Consider the following 16,382-nt stretch of genomic DNA (forward strand, 5'->3'; position numbering starts at 1 on the left):
TTGAAGCCTGAGAATCCCAAGGAGAGGAAACTGCCCCCTTGGAAAAACTTTGGACTGAAAATTACCAGATCCAGAATACTCTGAGCAAGTAATGTAGCATACCTGAGGGAAACAGAATCGCTAAGCGTTCTAATATCAGTTTCAGGTGTATGAACTTCTTGAAATTTTGAATCAAAAACAAAAATATTAAAATGAAAACCATGTGTGTGTGGCATAGAAAATAAGTAAGAGAAGGCAGCTAAGCCTTGGAGGTGTTCCCCTGGCCTGATCTCTATCCCCTGGACCAGGCCCATGGCTGGGAATAATGGGATTTGCAGAAGGACAGACAGCACTACACCCTGTGTCCTCCATCACACACTCATACAAATAGGTGAATGAATAAAGGAAAATAGGGCAGCCAGACCCTGGCCATGCACTGGAAGGATAAAACTACATCATTATTTTATGTTGTTTACTTAGGAAAAGAAAAAGTGAGGGGCTTAGACAGGTGGGGAGCATAGAGGTGATGCCCATATTGGGATATTGAGGCAATTAAAAGTGTGATGGCATGGTGGTTATGACAAACGGCAATAGTTCAATATTTTGTGAGGAGGAGGTGGAGTCAAGAAATCAGTGAATCAGTGATATTTACTGAGCACTTACTGTGTAGATAGCAGTGTCCTAATTATTTGGGAGAGTACAATTCAAAAGAGTTAGTAGACACTTTCCCTGCCCTCAAGGAGCCTAGAGTCTAGAACATGAGAAACCATTAAACCACCAAACAGTAGATCAAGGTTTAACAGCCGCAGACACCACAATCTTGCAAAATTAATTCTAGATCTCTCAGGGTATTCATTCACTCATTCAAGCATATTTATTGAGCACTTACTGTGTGCAGAGCACTGTAGTAAGTGCTTGGAAAGGACAATTCAGCAATAGAGAGAGATAATCCCTGCCCACAGTAGGCTCACAGTCTGGGGGGGGGAAGCAGACATCAATACAAGTAAAAAGACATCAATATAAATAAATATAATTATAAATATATACATATATACATAAGTGCTGGGGGCAGGAAAAGGTGGGGAGAGTAAAGGAGCAAGTCGAGATGACGCGGAAGGGAGGGCGAGCTGAGGAAAAGTGGGGGCCTTATTCTGGGAAGGCCTTATGAAGGAGTTGTGCCTTCAGTAGGGCTTTGAATGGCAGGAAGGTTGATTGATAGGCAGATTTGAGAAGGGAGGGCTTTCCAGGACAGAGGTAATAATAACAATAATAATGTTGGTATTTGTTAAGCGCTTACTATGTGCAGAGCACTGTTCTAAGCGCTGGGGTAAACACAGGGGAATCAGGTTGTCCCACGTGGGGCTCACAGTCTTAATCCCCATTTTACAGATGAGGGAACTGAGGCACAGAGAAGTTAAGTGACTTGCCCACAGTCACACAGCTGACAAGTGGCAGAGCTGGGATTCGAACTCATGAGCCTTGACTACAAAGCCCGTGCTCTTTCCACTGCGCCACGCTGCTTCTCTATGATGTGGGCCAGCAGTCGGTGGTGAGACAGGCAAGATCGAGGCACAGTGAGTAGGTTATCACCAGAGAAGTGCAATGTGCAGGCAGAAATGTAGAAAGAGAGAAGAAAGATGAGGTAGGAAGGGGCAAGGAGATGGAGAACTTTAAAAGCCAATAGTGAGGAGTTTTTGTTTGTTACAGTGGTTGATAGACAACCACTGGATATTTTTGAGGACGGGGGTGACATGCCCTGAACGTTTCTGTAGAAAGATAATCCAGGCAGTGGAGCGAAGTATGGACTGAAGTGGGGAGAGGCAGGAGGTTGAGAGGTCAGAAAGGAAGCTGATGCAGTAATCCAGATGGGATAAGACAAGTGATTTTATTAATGTGGTAGCATTTGGTGATGGATTGGATATTTAGATTGGATATTTAGAAACACTAGATGCAGATAATTTTTACAAGCATATTTTTTCTCACATTGTTGGTATAATCTAGAGACGTGACTGTAGAATAAAGCTTTGGTTTCATAAAGGGCCAATTACTATCATTAACTGGAATCTCATTGTAGATTTGAATTTATTTGAATAGTATACATTTGTAGACTGTAAGGTTACAAAAGCCTATATATTGTACTTGGGTTCTATATTAAATGTAGATTTCCAAAGACCCACACGTTCCTCATAGGAGGATCAAGGCTGTGAGCTCTTTGGTGGGCAGAGATTTCTCTATCTGTTGCCAAATTGTACATTCCAAGTGCTTAGTACAGTGCTCTGCACACAGTAAGCGCTCAATAAATACAATTGAATGAATGATTGAAAGGCTTTTTGTTACTAAAATGTTCATGCTCTTCAAATTCAGTGATCTGAAATAGACTTATCAGGAACCAGTTAACTGAAAGTAACATTCCAGGAACTCTCTGGAATAAACAGTGAGCTTGAACTGTTAAGTTCATTGAAAGCTTTCTGATAAATACATCTTACCCAGTTCAACCAACTATGAGATCAAATTGCAAAGACTGCATTCTTTTGTGCCTTTGGGATACTCAATAGATTTGCAGTCTAAAACTGATAAACAGACTATACCCTTGCATGATTGCACTTTTTTTTTAACTTCAAAATCACCTGATTAGGGAAAGTATTTTCAATATAAATTCCTATTGTATTCATCATACAGAGGGGCCACTGAAATACTCTGTTAGTTATTTTTAAAATTGAATTGCTTCTAATTTCAGAAGGAATTTCAACTGGTTGGTTCCCATGCATTGTTTGTTATAAGTACTAAAGAAGGAATTTTATGCTAAATTTACCTTCTTAGCCATCCGTGCTGGAGAGGCATGGAGGAAGTTAGCTCAGAAGGTTGTATTTTTCAGTTCTTGGCTAACTCCTGTTGATCTAGTCCTTTTTCTAATTTTATTTCCACCAGTATGATATTAATTTGAACCGGACCTTTGAACACTTTATGGCAAATTGTACTTATTTTGAAATGGAATTCCTTAGTGATATATTCACCCACCATACTGAGAATGTCGTAACCACTGCCCGATAATTTAAAGACCAAATATAGGGAAGATGTAGAGAGTAAAATAATTGTGAAACCATAATTTTCAATATAGAACATCCTTAATTCAGTCCACACAAGTCTAGCAACACAAATTGACACATTTTATCTTACCCCCAACATTGGACATCCTTGAAGAATCCTGGTGGTTATTGGATTTGTTGCGATTCTGATTTTTCCTTTTATTACTGGCGGCTCGGACTGATCGAAGAAGTACTTCACTTGCTTTGAAGAATGCAACCATAAATGGTTGCTTCGATTGAGGCCCATGTCTTCCAATAAGACCAGCTGATTTAACATTTATGCTGCGTCCTAAAACATAACACAGACAGAGATGATGACAAAAAAGAAGACACAAAAATTGAATGCAAAATAAGGTATTGAATAACCTGTCCAGTTCTCTCTTTTGGATTTGGGAGAACAGGATCCTGCTGAGAGTCTCAATACACATTCATTCATTCCTTCAATTGTATTTATTGAGCACTTACTGTGTGCAGAACAGGGTACTAAGCACTTGCGAGAGTACAATACAACAATAAACAGACACATTCCCTGCCTACAATGGAAAGACCCCAGAGAGATCCCAGGCAATGGAAGAAGAGTTGCTGAAATTTATCATTCTATTTTGATTGCCATGGGGCACACCATCTGTAATGTACCAATACTCCTAAAGGATTTCTAGGGAGTATTGGTCTCTTAAGATGCATCAATCAGTCAAGAGTTAGATGCAATGGAGTTGGTAGATGCAATCCTTGCTCACAAGGAACTTACAGTCTACAGAGGAAGACAGTAAAATGAATTATATGCAGAGGTTATATCATCCTTGGGTTTCCTGAGGAAGGAAGAAGTATGTGAATGCCCTTTTCTATCAACACCAAGGATCCAAAGGGGAAAATCAAACTGAGAGATTCTCAGAATTGTCATTTAATTTTTAATAAAACACTGAGGTCAAACTGTAAAATCAAAGAATTTGGACAGCCTTTGAAACAAATTAAAAGGAAATGTCAGTAACCTATCAAGCAATCATATTTATTGAGTGCTTACTGTGTACAGAGCATTGTACTAAGTTCCTGGGAGAGTTCAAAATGATTGAGTTGGAAGAATCATCCTCTGCCCACAGTAAGCTAACAATCAGTAGGTAGTTTCCTTTTATAATTCAAATATTCCATAAAACAATATATGCAAGGATCATGAAAAATCTTTGAGACAACCATCCAGGAACTGTTTTATGCTGATAAGTGTGTTCTTAAGGCACTCAAGAAGATATTATTATGAAAAAAAAATTACAAATTATTTAGTAGGTTCGGCAGAGCGCTATGGAATGACAATGAATCTGAAGGTTATGCATCCACCTACACCCAAGGAATCTAATCTCAAATCCCAATATTTTCATCAAGAATTCCTAGTACTCCCCAGACCCATACTCATGGTTCCTCTATCCTTAAAATGCCCCTCCCTTGACCCCCACAGTTCTCTTCTGTTATTAACCCATCTCCCTTCTACCATTCGTCCCCGAACTCTTTGAGTGGATTGTCTTCATCCGCTGCCTCAACTGTCTCTCCAATTTTCTCCTTGACCTCTTTCAATCTGGCTTCCACCCCCTTCACTCCACCTGAACTACCCTTTAAAAGGTCAGGAATGATTTCCTTCTTGCCAAATCAAATGACTTGGCAATGACTCCATCTTAATCATTTTTGACCTCTCAGCTGCCATCAACACCGTGGACCACCCACATCTCCTGGAAACATTATCCAACTTTGGCTCCATGGCACTGTCCTCTCCTGGATCTCCTATTATCTTTCTCATCACTCATTCTCAGTCTTGTTCATGGTGTTCTCCTCTGCCTATGACCTCCCAACATTAAGAGTCCCTCGTGGTTCAGTTTTAGGCCCCATTCTATTCTCCATCTATATCCACACCCTAGGAGAACTTGTTTATTCCCATGACTTCAACTACCATTTTATGCAGATGATTCCCAAATCTCTATCACCAGCCCTGATCTCTCTCCTTTTCTGCAATCTCATATTTCCTCTTGCCTTCAGAACCTCTATACTCTAGACTGTCAGTCTGTTATGGGCTGAAATTGTCTCTCTTTATTTCTGTATTGTACTTTCCAAGCACTTAGTACAGTGCTCTGCACACAGTAAGTGCTCAATAAATATGATTTAATGAATGAATAAATGAATGAATAAATACTTGGGTGTTCCACTAACATTTCACACATATTAATCAATCAATTGTATTTACTGAGCTCTTACTGTGTGTGTAGCGCTGTCATAAGCACTTGGGAGAGTACAATATGATAGAGCTGGCAGACAGGTTCTCTGCCCACAGTGAGCTTACAGTCTAGAGGGGAAGACAGACATATATACATAAATGAATAAATTACAGATATATAGATAAGTGCTCGGGGGCTTCTGGGATAAATAGGGAACAAATCAGGGTGAAGCAGAAGTGTTAGAAGAGGAAATGAGGGATTAGTCAGGGAAGGGATCTTGGAGGAGATGTGCTTTCAATAAGACTTTGAAGGAGGGGGAAAGTGTCTGTAGGAAATGAAGAAGAAGGGCGTTCTAGGCTATAGGCAAGAGGTGGATGAGAGGTCAGCAGTGAGACAGAAGGAGGAGGTTGGCACCATACGAGTGAAGTGTGCAGGCTAGGTTATAGTAGAAAAGCAGTGAGGTTAGGCAGGACAGGGCAAGGTGATTTGAGTGTTTTAAAGTCAATGGTAAGGAGAGTCTGACGGATGGGCAACCACTGGTAATCAAGGCATGATAGGATAATTTGGATTAATTTAATACTCCCAAAACAAAACTCAATACCTTCCTACCCATACCCTGTCCTCCCCTTATCTTTCCCATCACTGTAGACAGCACCACCATCCTCCTTGTCTCACAGGCCATTAATTTTATTTTATTAATGATGTGCATATATCTATGATTCTATTTATCTATTTTGATGGTTTAGATGCACGGCTACTTGTTTTGTTTTGTTGACTGCTGTTGTTGGGTAGAGATTGTCTCTATCTGTTATCGAATTATACATTCCAAGGGCTTAGTACAGTGCTTTGCACACAGTAAGCCCTCAATAAATGTGATCGAATGAATTGAATGAATAAATGAATGAACTTCCATCCTTTCCTCTTGATCCAAACTGCTATCAAAATAATCCAAGCACTTATTCTATTCCACCTTGATTACTGCAATAGCCTTCTTCTTGACCTTTCTGCCTCCTGTATCTCTCCATTCTAGTCCATACTTCACTCTACTGTCTGGATCATTTTCTACAATACCATTCAGCTCATATTTTCCCCACTCCTCAAGAGCCTCTGGTAGTTGCTCATCCAACTCTGCATCCAACAAAAACACCTTACCAAAGACTTTAAAGCACTCATTCACTTTGCCTATCCTACCTTACTTTTCTGATTTCCCACTACCCAGCTCACACACTTCACTCCTCATCCTAATCAGCCTAATCACTGTACCTTGAATTTATCTATCTCACCACTGACCCCTTGCCCACATATTGCTTCTGGCCTGGAATGCCCTCCCTCTTCATATCTGACGATTACTGTCCCTACCTTCAAAACCTTATTAAAAGCACATCTCCTCCAAGAGGCCTTCCCTGACTAAGCTTTCATTTCCTATTTTCCCATTCATTTCCCATTTTCCCATTCCCTTCTGTGTTGCCCTTAGTTGGATTTTCACCTTTTATTCACCCCTGCCTCAGCCCCACAGCACTTATGTACATACCCACTATTTATTCATTTAATATTTCTCTCCCTCTAGACTCTAAACTCAGTTTTGGCAGGGAATGTCTTAATCAACTCTGTTATATCCTACTCTCCTAAGCACTTAGTACAGTGCTCTTAATATAGTAAGTGCTTAATAAACAGGATTGTTTGATTGATTGATTCATTGATTCCTTCTCTCTTTCTCCATCCTTTCATTGTTTCTTTGGGACTTCAATATCCAGGTAGATGTTCCTGACAACGCTTCTGCTGCCCTCTTTCCCTCACTTCTCAACTCCAATGACCCCCTGATCCCCCCCAACTCACCTACTAACCAACCTGGAAATATGCTCAATCTCATCATGTGATTTTACTGTACAATCTCTACCCTTACCAACTCTGAAATTCTTCAGTCCAACAGTATCCTCATCTGCCCTCTTTCATACACACCCACTCCTCACAAATCTGCCCTGTTCCCCCACAGAGACCTCTCATATTTTCATCCCCTTCAATTTTCTAGAGTCATCATGCCCCATTTGATCTCCATTCCTGAGATACCTTTCTTTTAACACACACACACACACACACACACACACACACACACACACACACATCAATGGCCTCAGCACCCCCACTCCCACTGAACTCAGCTCCCTTTCCCTTTGCTGATCTGCTACCACTAACCTGCAACTCTCTCGCCCCGCTCCAGTCGATTCTTCACTCCACTGCCCAGTTCATCTTCCTGCAGAAACGGTCTGGTCATGTCACTCCCTTTCTTAAACACCTCCAGTGGTTGCCTATCAACCTCCGCTCAAAACAAAAACTCCTCATTCTAGGCTTCAAGGCTCTCCATCACCTTACCCCTTCCTACCTCTCCTTCCTTCTCTTTTTCTACTGCCCACCCCGCACGCTCTCCTCCTCTGCCGCCCACCTCCTCACCGTCCCTTGGTCTAGCCTATCCCACCGTCGACCCCTGCGCCACGTCCTCCCGCGGTCCTGGAATGCCCTCCCTCATCACCTCCGACAATCTAATTCTCTTCCCCTCTTCAAATCCCTACTTAAAGCTCACCTCCTCCAAGAGCCCTTGTCAGACTGAGCTCCCCCTTTTTTCCCTCTGCTCCCTCTACCCCCCCTTAACCTCTCTGCAGCTAAACTCTCTTCTCCCCCCCTTTCCCTCTCCTCCTCCCCCTCTCCCATTGCACCCCCTCAGCAATGTACTCGTCCTCTCAACTGTATATATCTTCATCACCCTATTCATTTTGTTCATTTTGTTTAATGAGATGTTCATTACCCTGATTCTATTTATTTGCCATTGTTTTTATGAGATGTTCTTCCCCTTGACTCTATTTATTGCCATTGTTCTTGTCTGCCTGTCTCTCCCGAATAGAGTGTAAGCCCATCAAAGGGCAGGGACTGTCTCTATCTGTTGCCAACTTGTACATTCCAAGCGCTTAGTACAGTGCTCTGCACATAGTAAGCGCTCAATAAATACTTTTGAATGAATGAATGTATGAATGAATGAATGAACTCTGGATCACCTTAACAGTACTCTTCCTCTGCCCCTGTTCACAAGCTGTAGAGAGTTGCTAGGGGAAATCCAGACACCAGGTTGATGTCGTCCATCTTACATTTATACTCACTTGCTTTTATTCTGCCATATCATCTGCCCAGGAAAAATGCTTTTCCATCCTTATTGGCTCCCCAAACTTTTCTATCCATACCAGATGTTTCTTTTAACTTCCTCTTCAAATTCCCATCCCTCTGGCCCCCACCCCTCACCACCCCTTCCTCTTTTCCCTAGTGATCTGACCACACATTTCATTGGTAAAATTGAAAAAAATCCAGTATGATCTCCCTAAAATTTCCCCTTTCTCTCCCTCCTCCTGCTCCCTCTTCAACTTTCCCATCTTTCCCAGCAGTATCTCAAGAGGAGATCTACCTCCTCTCAAAATCTATCCTCCCCATCCTGCCCCTCAAACCCAATACCTTCACACCTTATCAAAACACTTGTCCTCTCTCCCTTCTTTCCTTCTTCAACACAGTCTTCAACCATTCATTTTCCAATGGCTACTTCTCTGCTGCTTTCATTCATACTCATAATAATAATGATGGTATTTGTTAAGTGCTTACTATGTGCCAAGCACTGTTCTAAGTGCTGAATGCATCTACCATCCCTGAAAAATCCTCCCTCAACCCCACATCTTCCTCCAGTTATCACCCTATTTCCCTCCTACTGTTCATCTCCAAGCTCCTTGAGCACATTGTCTTTACCTCTGACTCCATTTCCATCCCTACAATTCTCTCCTTGACCCTCTCCAATCAAGCTTCTGCCCACTTCAGTCCAAAGAAACTAACTTAAGGTCAACAATGACGTTTTTCTTGCCAAATCCAATGATTACTATTCCATTCTAACCCTCCTCAAACTCTCACCTGCTTTCAACACTGGACTACTGTCTTCTTCTGTAAGTACTATCCAACCTTGACTTCATCTATCCTCTTCTCCTATCTCTCTGACAGCTCCTTCTCAGTCTCTTTTGCGGGTTACTCCTCTGCCTTCACCCCCTAACTATGGGAGTCCCTCAAGACTCAGTACTGGTTCCCCTTTTATTCTCTATCTACAGCCTTTCCTTTAGAGAACTCATGCCTCCCATGGCTTCACCTATCATCACTAAATGGATGATTCCCAAATTTACCTCTCCAGCTATGACTTCTATCTTTCTCTGCAATCTCAAAATTTCCTCTTGCTTTCAGGGCATCTCTACTTGAATATCCTGCTGTCACCTCTAACTAAACAAGTCCAAATCATAACTCCTCGTCTTTCCACACAAACCCTGCCCTTTCCCTGACTTTCCCATCATTGTAAACAGCATCACCATCTGCCCTGTCTCACACGTACTTAACCTGGATAATATCCTTGACTCTTCTCTCTCTTTAAACACACATATTCACTTTGTCACCAAATCCTGTTTGTTCAACCTTCACAGCATCTAATATACACCGTTTCCTCTTCATTCACACTGCTACTATGCTGACACAAGCATTTAGCCTATCATGTCTTAACTACTGTAACAGCCTCCTTGCTGATCACCCCACCCCCCACCCACTCCAGCCCCTACTCATACATTCTGCTATCCAGATCATTTTTCTCAAGGAATGTTCAATCTATATCATAATCTTACTTCTCAAGAATGTCCATTAGATGCCCATCCACTTCTGCATCAAACAGAAATTCCTTACTAGCGGCTGAAAGGCATTCAGTTAGCCTGCCCTCTTTTTCAATACCTGACTGATTTCCAAATACAACACAGTCCATACGCATCTCTCCTCTAATGCCAATTTATTCACTGTATGGTGAATTTGTCTAATTCACTCATAATGCCTTGCCCATTTCCTCTCTCTGGCTTGAAACTCCCTCCCTGTTTATATAATAATAATGTTGGTATTTGTTAAGCGCTTACTATGTGCAGAGCACTGTTCTAAGCACTGGGGGAGATACAGGGTAATCAGGTTGTTCCACGTGAGACTCACAGTTAATCCCCATTTTACAGATGAGGTAACTGAGGCACAAAGAGTGAAGTGACTTGCCCACAGTCACACAGCTGACAAGTGGCAGAGCCGGGGTCGAACCCATGACCTCTGACTCCGAAGCGCAGACTCTTTCCACTGAGCCATGCTGCTTCCCCCATATATGACAGGCTACTCTCACCATATTCACAACCTTTCTGAAATCACACATTCTCCAGGAAACTGTCATCTATGTACCTGTACCTGTACCATTTAAGAACTTGCTATTCTCAGCTCTCATAGACCCTATGTACATATCCATAAATATATTAATTCTTTTCCATTTCTATTTCCCCTTCTAGACTGTAAACTCCAAATAGAAAGGGAAAGTGTCTGCCAATTTTATCACTACCACTCTCAGCTCTCATAGACCCTATGTACATATCCATAAATGTATTAATTCTTTTAAATTTCTGTTTCCCCTTCTAGATTGTAAACTCCAGATAGAAAGGGAATGTGTCTACTAATTTTATAGTATTGTACTTTCCCAAGCACTTAGTACAATACTCTACATACAGGTGAGTGCTCAATAAATACCACTGATTGACTGATTAATTGTTCACTAACCAAGAACTTAATGTAATTACTGAATTCTACTATCTAGGCAGAACATGTATCACTGATAATCCAGCGATACATAAAGAAAGAAATATAAAGCAGAATTAAAATCATTTAATTAATCAGTAGTAATTAATGAGTAAATAATAATAATAATAATGTTGGTATTTGTTAAGTGCTTACTATATGCCGAGCACTGTTCTAAGCACTGGGGTAGATACAGCGTAATTAGGTTGTCCCATGTGAGGCTCACAGTCTTCATCCCCATTTTACAGATGAGGTAACTGAGGCACTGAGAAGTTAAGTGACTTGCCCAAAGTCACACAGCTGACAGGTGGCAGAGCCGGGATTAGAACCCTTGACCTCTGACTCCTAAAACCGTGTTCTTTCCATTGATCCATGCTGCTTCTCAATAAACAGTAATAATAATAAACAATGATGGAATTTGTTAAGCACTTACTACTTGCTAAGCATTGTTCTAAGCGCTGTGGTAGATGCAAGGTAATCAGGTTGCCCCACATGGGACTCACAATCTTAATCCCCATTCTACAGATGAGGTAACTGAGGCACAAAGAAGGTCACATAACAGACATGGTGGCAGAGCTGGGATTAGAACCCACATCCTCTGATTCCCAATCCCATGCTCTTTTTACTAGGCCATGCTGCTTCTCATACCAACTGTGTGCAGAGCACTCTACAAAGAGCTCAGGAGAGTAAGATAGAATTAAAAATTATGATCCCTGTTGTATAAGAGTTTACCAAATATAGAAGGGAGACAGACACTAAAATCAATTACAGTAAAGAGTAAATAAACATATGTACATTAATACTATGAGGAATTGTGAATACTTAGGGGGCATGGAAGTGCTGTGAGCTCATTGTTTGGTAAGGACTGTCTCTTTGTGTTGCTGAATTGTACTTTCCAAGCACTTAGTACAGTGCTCTGCACCCAGTAAGTGCTCAATAAATACGATTGAATTAATAAAAAGTGGGAGATGGCTTCTGGACCACAATAGAAATATACAGTCTCAATTCATTATTAGCCACCATCTTAAGTGAAGGTATAAGAAGCTGAAGCAATATTAAACCCTCTGTATGGCTGCGAAACCCTCAAAGCACTTATATACATATCTGCAATTTAATTTATTTATTTATGTTAATGTCTCCCTCCCCCTTAGACAGTAAGCTCATTATGGGCTAGTGACATGTCTACCAACTCTGTTACTTGATACTCTACCAAGCATTTACTACAGTGCTCTGCACACAGCAGGCACTAAATAAATAGATTGAAACCTGTTCCTATTATAGAAAACATTCAGCATCTTGAACATTTTCACCAGCACCACCCATTATTTCAATATTAAATGAGAGAATAACATTATCAACAATGGCTGGAATACAATCATTTCAACAACATTAAGGCAATGCTTGCAGCAATATAGTGGCATGGATTGCAGTTGTGGGAAGATTGGATGATGATAGGATAGCCAAGCAGTGGCCATTTGGTGAAATGAAAGGGGGTAATCACTAGTAAGGGTAAGGACAAAATGAATGCATAATGAAGGTCAAATAACATAACTAACCATTCAAACACTAGGAAACTCACATAATAGATAAATAAGTATGCTAAACAGTAATATTAAGAAACATTGCTCTTAGCAAATGCTTTTGGGACTATCAGGATGTAAATTGAAATGCACAGAAACTGAAGTAGACTCCAAATGCTAGAATTATAGCAGAGCAGAATTCTCCCTATCTCTCTCTCTCTCTCTCCATCCTTCTCTCTGTCTCTCTTTCTATATGCATATTTATAAGGCTATAAATATTAATAAAGATACAGATCTGCTCCTTTTTCTGTGTTTTATATTAGAAATGAGAAAACGACCTTCTTGAATTTACTCCTTTCAGGTAAAATCCAGGAGTGTGGCCAAATGGAGTGGTTGCTTCCCCATGCCAGAGACCATCTGACTGTGATCTGGAAAGGGGACCAATTGCATCTAAATTGTCATGTTTTGGCTACAGTCCAGGTGTCTTTTAAGGGTATCTAAGTCTATGGATCTAGTCTAACCTAACTCAACCCCAGATGCAAGAATTCAGGGAAACCTGATTGTGGTTCTTGTTCTTCCAAAGAGGTTCTGAGGGATCCTGGATTTAATCTGACACCTCAACCGAGAAACTGTGGCAGAAAGATCCTGGGATTTGAGGTTCCAACTTCCTCGGTGGCTGCTCCCAGCGGGCACTGCAACACCCAGCCTGGAGTCTTTGCTACACCTTTTCAAAAGCATTAGCAACATCCCTGGTGAAGGAGCACAAGAATAATTGCTATTCCAATTGAGATACTAGTTCTTCCTCAGCTTATCCTTTTCCAGGGTTGTGCAGCCCTAGACCTTTCATGGGAAAATGAAACCTTTGCTGTGATAAACTTGTGTGTTGGAGGAGGGTAATTCTCATCCTTTAGAATAAGTGAGATTAAGCAAGTGTTTAGGCAGGCCAGCTCTAATTTTCATAACAAAAGAGAACTCTATGGTGTGCCTACACTACTCAAAACATATGTAATAACTTTTAATGTTAGCAATAAGAGTATACTTTTAAAAATGTAGTACAATAAGGTCTGAATTCTCAGAGTCAGGGCTAAATAATGGGACCTATGTCAATATGAAGGTTGACAGAGTCCATTTTTTAAAACCAAAGATGAGCAAAACCCCTAAGATGTGGGACCTTGGTTTAAATAACCTATAACTGAACCATAAATCATGACTATATTTAAAAACATTAAAAAAATAGCACCTAGCCCATGGGATTAATTGTAGCAAATGGCTCTGAAAAAAATCTTCTAACCAGTCAATGGTATTCATACCACTGAATACCATGGTAGATGTTTGGTACTTACTATGTGTCAAAAACTGTTCTAAACGCTAAGGTACATACTAGTTAATAAGGTTCGATTCAGTCCCCGTCCTACATGGGGTTCAAAGTCTAAGTATTGAGTGTTTACTGTATGCAGAGCTCTTGGACAAGTACATTACAACATTACAATACAGTCTACAAAGGAGATATGCATCAAAATAAATTTTGGATAGAGAACATAGAGTATAAGGATACTAAGATAAGTATTGTGGGACTGTAGGGAATATCAAAGTGCTATAAAAATAATGATAATAATAATGGTACTTGTTAAGTACTTACTATGTGCTAAGCATTGTTCTGAACAAGGGGGTAGATAAAAAATTAATCCGGTTGAACACAATTCCTATCCCACATAGGTCTCACAATTTAAATAGGAAGGAGTATGAGTGAATGAATATCCATTTTACAAATGAGGTAACTGAGGTGGAGAGAAGTAAAATGACTTGTCCCAGGTTACACAACAGGCACATAGCAGAGCTGGGATTAGAACCCAGTTACTCTGACTCCCAAACCCATGCTCTTTCCACTAGGCTACGCTGCTTGACAGCATATCTAATGAAACACAAAGCTCTTTGAAAACCCATAGTCAAAGTTTGTGTGCGATTGTTCCATTTAACATCAAGGAAACATGAATTTGGAGTCCAGTTTCACCAAAACAAACTGAGAGGAATGAAAATTGCAGATAATAAAACCATTTAACCCGAGGTAGTAAATAACTTCAGGAATGACTCCATGTTCATGTGAAGTTACTGCCACGGGCACAGGAGTTATCTGTCTTTCAAGAGAAATATATAATCTAGTTTGAAATATGTGCATGATTGACTTTGGTGCACCTCCTAAGGGATCTGCATATTTCGTTAAAATATTTATTCAGTCCTGCCCGCAGAGCCACCTCACAACGGTATAAGATCTGACCCAGCTAGGAAGAAAGGAAGGACAAGCAAGCACTGAAACTGCATCAGTGACATTTTAACAAATAAACCCTTGCTCTCAACAGAATTTATTTTGGCAGCATAAACACTTTTGTGAGGACGTGTATTATGCAAAGTCCTCTGACCGTCAGAAAATGAGACAGTGTCATGTGAAGCTGTGCAGCTGTTTGAGAGGGACATAGAGGTCCTTTAACAGTGAAGGTATGGGTAAAGAAATAATAAATGGAATTATTGTCCTAAGCATCATTGTCCTAAGCAATTGTTTTAGGCAGATTGGAAAAAAATTGTTCAATTGCTCCAAGGATGTAAAATAGTTATCTACCTCCCAAATGTGTAATGCCATTAAATGTAGTCCTACTAGGGAAAGAACTTACAAATAATCATAGGAGAATCATTGGAGTAAACCTTAAACAAATAAGCATATAGGTTTCCTTTTTAAAGGCAACCTTACGGTGGCTCTCTGCCAGAGTCTATATTTCTTAGAAAAACTCTATCACTGGCATAAATGAAAGAGGCAGTTTGATTTGTGGTTAGAGCTGTTTCCATTCTACTTCCACTGTAACAAATGTATTAATTCAGCTCAGACTTCCTCCTTCTGGCAGCCCTTTTGCTGTAAAAAGAGAAATTAGAAGTTCCAGCCAAATACCATACCTGGAACTGACCCACTTCAATACATAAACACTTTTACAACATGTTTATTCAGGTGTAGCACTTTAAATTGGTTTAAGATGTTTCCAGTGACAGAGAGCTCAGCAGAGCCCGAAGAAGAACTGAGAAACTTAACAGTTATGGAATAGAATAACTGGCAACCAATACTGAACACTTTTGATAATTATTTTCTGACTGGGAAGTAAAATGTATTTGTCAAAGATTTTATTTTGATTTTTTTATGGAGTGTTAATTTAAGATTAAGCACATGGTCTACCTTTAAATCTTTGTGATTCTAAAATTTTAGAAATTGATTTTAGGAATATTAGGGTTTGCTGTAACAGTATGACCAGAAACAAAAAGCCGTACAGTCTGCTCCCCATTTGTTACCCAACACACCAACACTTTGACAGTTAAATGAGCACTTACCTCAAAGCTCCAAAGTTCTCTTAGTTTGACAGAGTTATTTTTATTATTCCAATGACTTTCAGTGTTTTAATTTTATCTGTAAAAGATTAATACCTTACTGGCATGAATCCTTTATTAGATTTATGTCTTGAAGAATATAAAGATGTGTGTATGTTACAAATCTAGGTTTTCCTGACTTTACAAAGGTGGATATTGTGCTAGAAGCAAAATACCCTTCAAACCTATGTGAACTCCCTTTAAAATAACTTTTAATATTATTAAGTTTCCTTTTGGTTTCCTTTAGACTCCAGCAATGAGGTGACTATTAAGATTCCACAAGTTAAGGGTTTTACTTGGTTACTTCAGGTATAGAGGTATACCATAGAAAAATGAACACTCTGACCTATTTTTAGACACAGTGGATGAATATATACACTAGTTTTTGTGCACATGGTTTCTGTTTATTTGGTTTTTTGAGCACACAAACTAAAGGCTTTCTCGGAAGTACGAATTTAAGCATAAGGGGAAGTTTTTTGCCTTCATGCTGTAAAGCCGTATTGTAAAATTATAGTTTACCTCACATTTAAATATTCAGT

General features: G+C 40.1%; 1 protein-coding gene across 2 annotated transcripts in view; it reads right to left on the reverse strand.

The window, feature by feature from the left end:
* The window catches only part of BMP5 (bone morphogenetic protein 5), a 159,096-nt gene that overhangs the window by 22,941 nt on the left and 119,773 nt on the right, over nucleotides 1–16,382 (reverse strand). For both annotated transcript variants that reach the window (XM_029063718.2, XM_029063643.2), the window contains exon 4: nucleotides 3,157–3,354. In XM_029063718.2, the coding sequence (XP_028919551.1) occupies nucleotides 3,157–3,354 (198 nt within the window). The remainder of the gene's footprint in view (nucleotides 1–3,156; nucleotides 3,355–16,382) is intronic.

The sequence above is a fragment of the Ornithorhynchus anatinus genome, chromosome 1 (genome assembly GCF_004115215.2).
Source record: "Ornithorhynchus anatinus isolate Pmale09 chromosome 1, mOrnAna1.pri.v4, whole genome shotgun sequence".
Lineage (NCBI taxonomy): Eukaryota > Metazoa > Chordata > Mammalia > Monotremata > Ornithorhynchidae > Ornithorhynchus > Ornithorhynchus anatinus.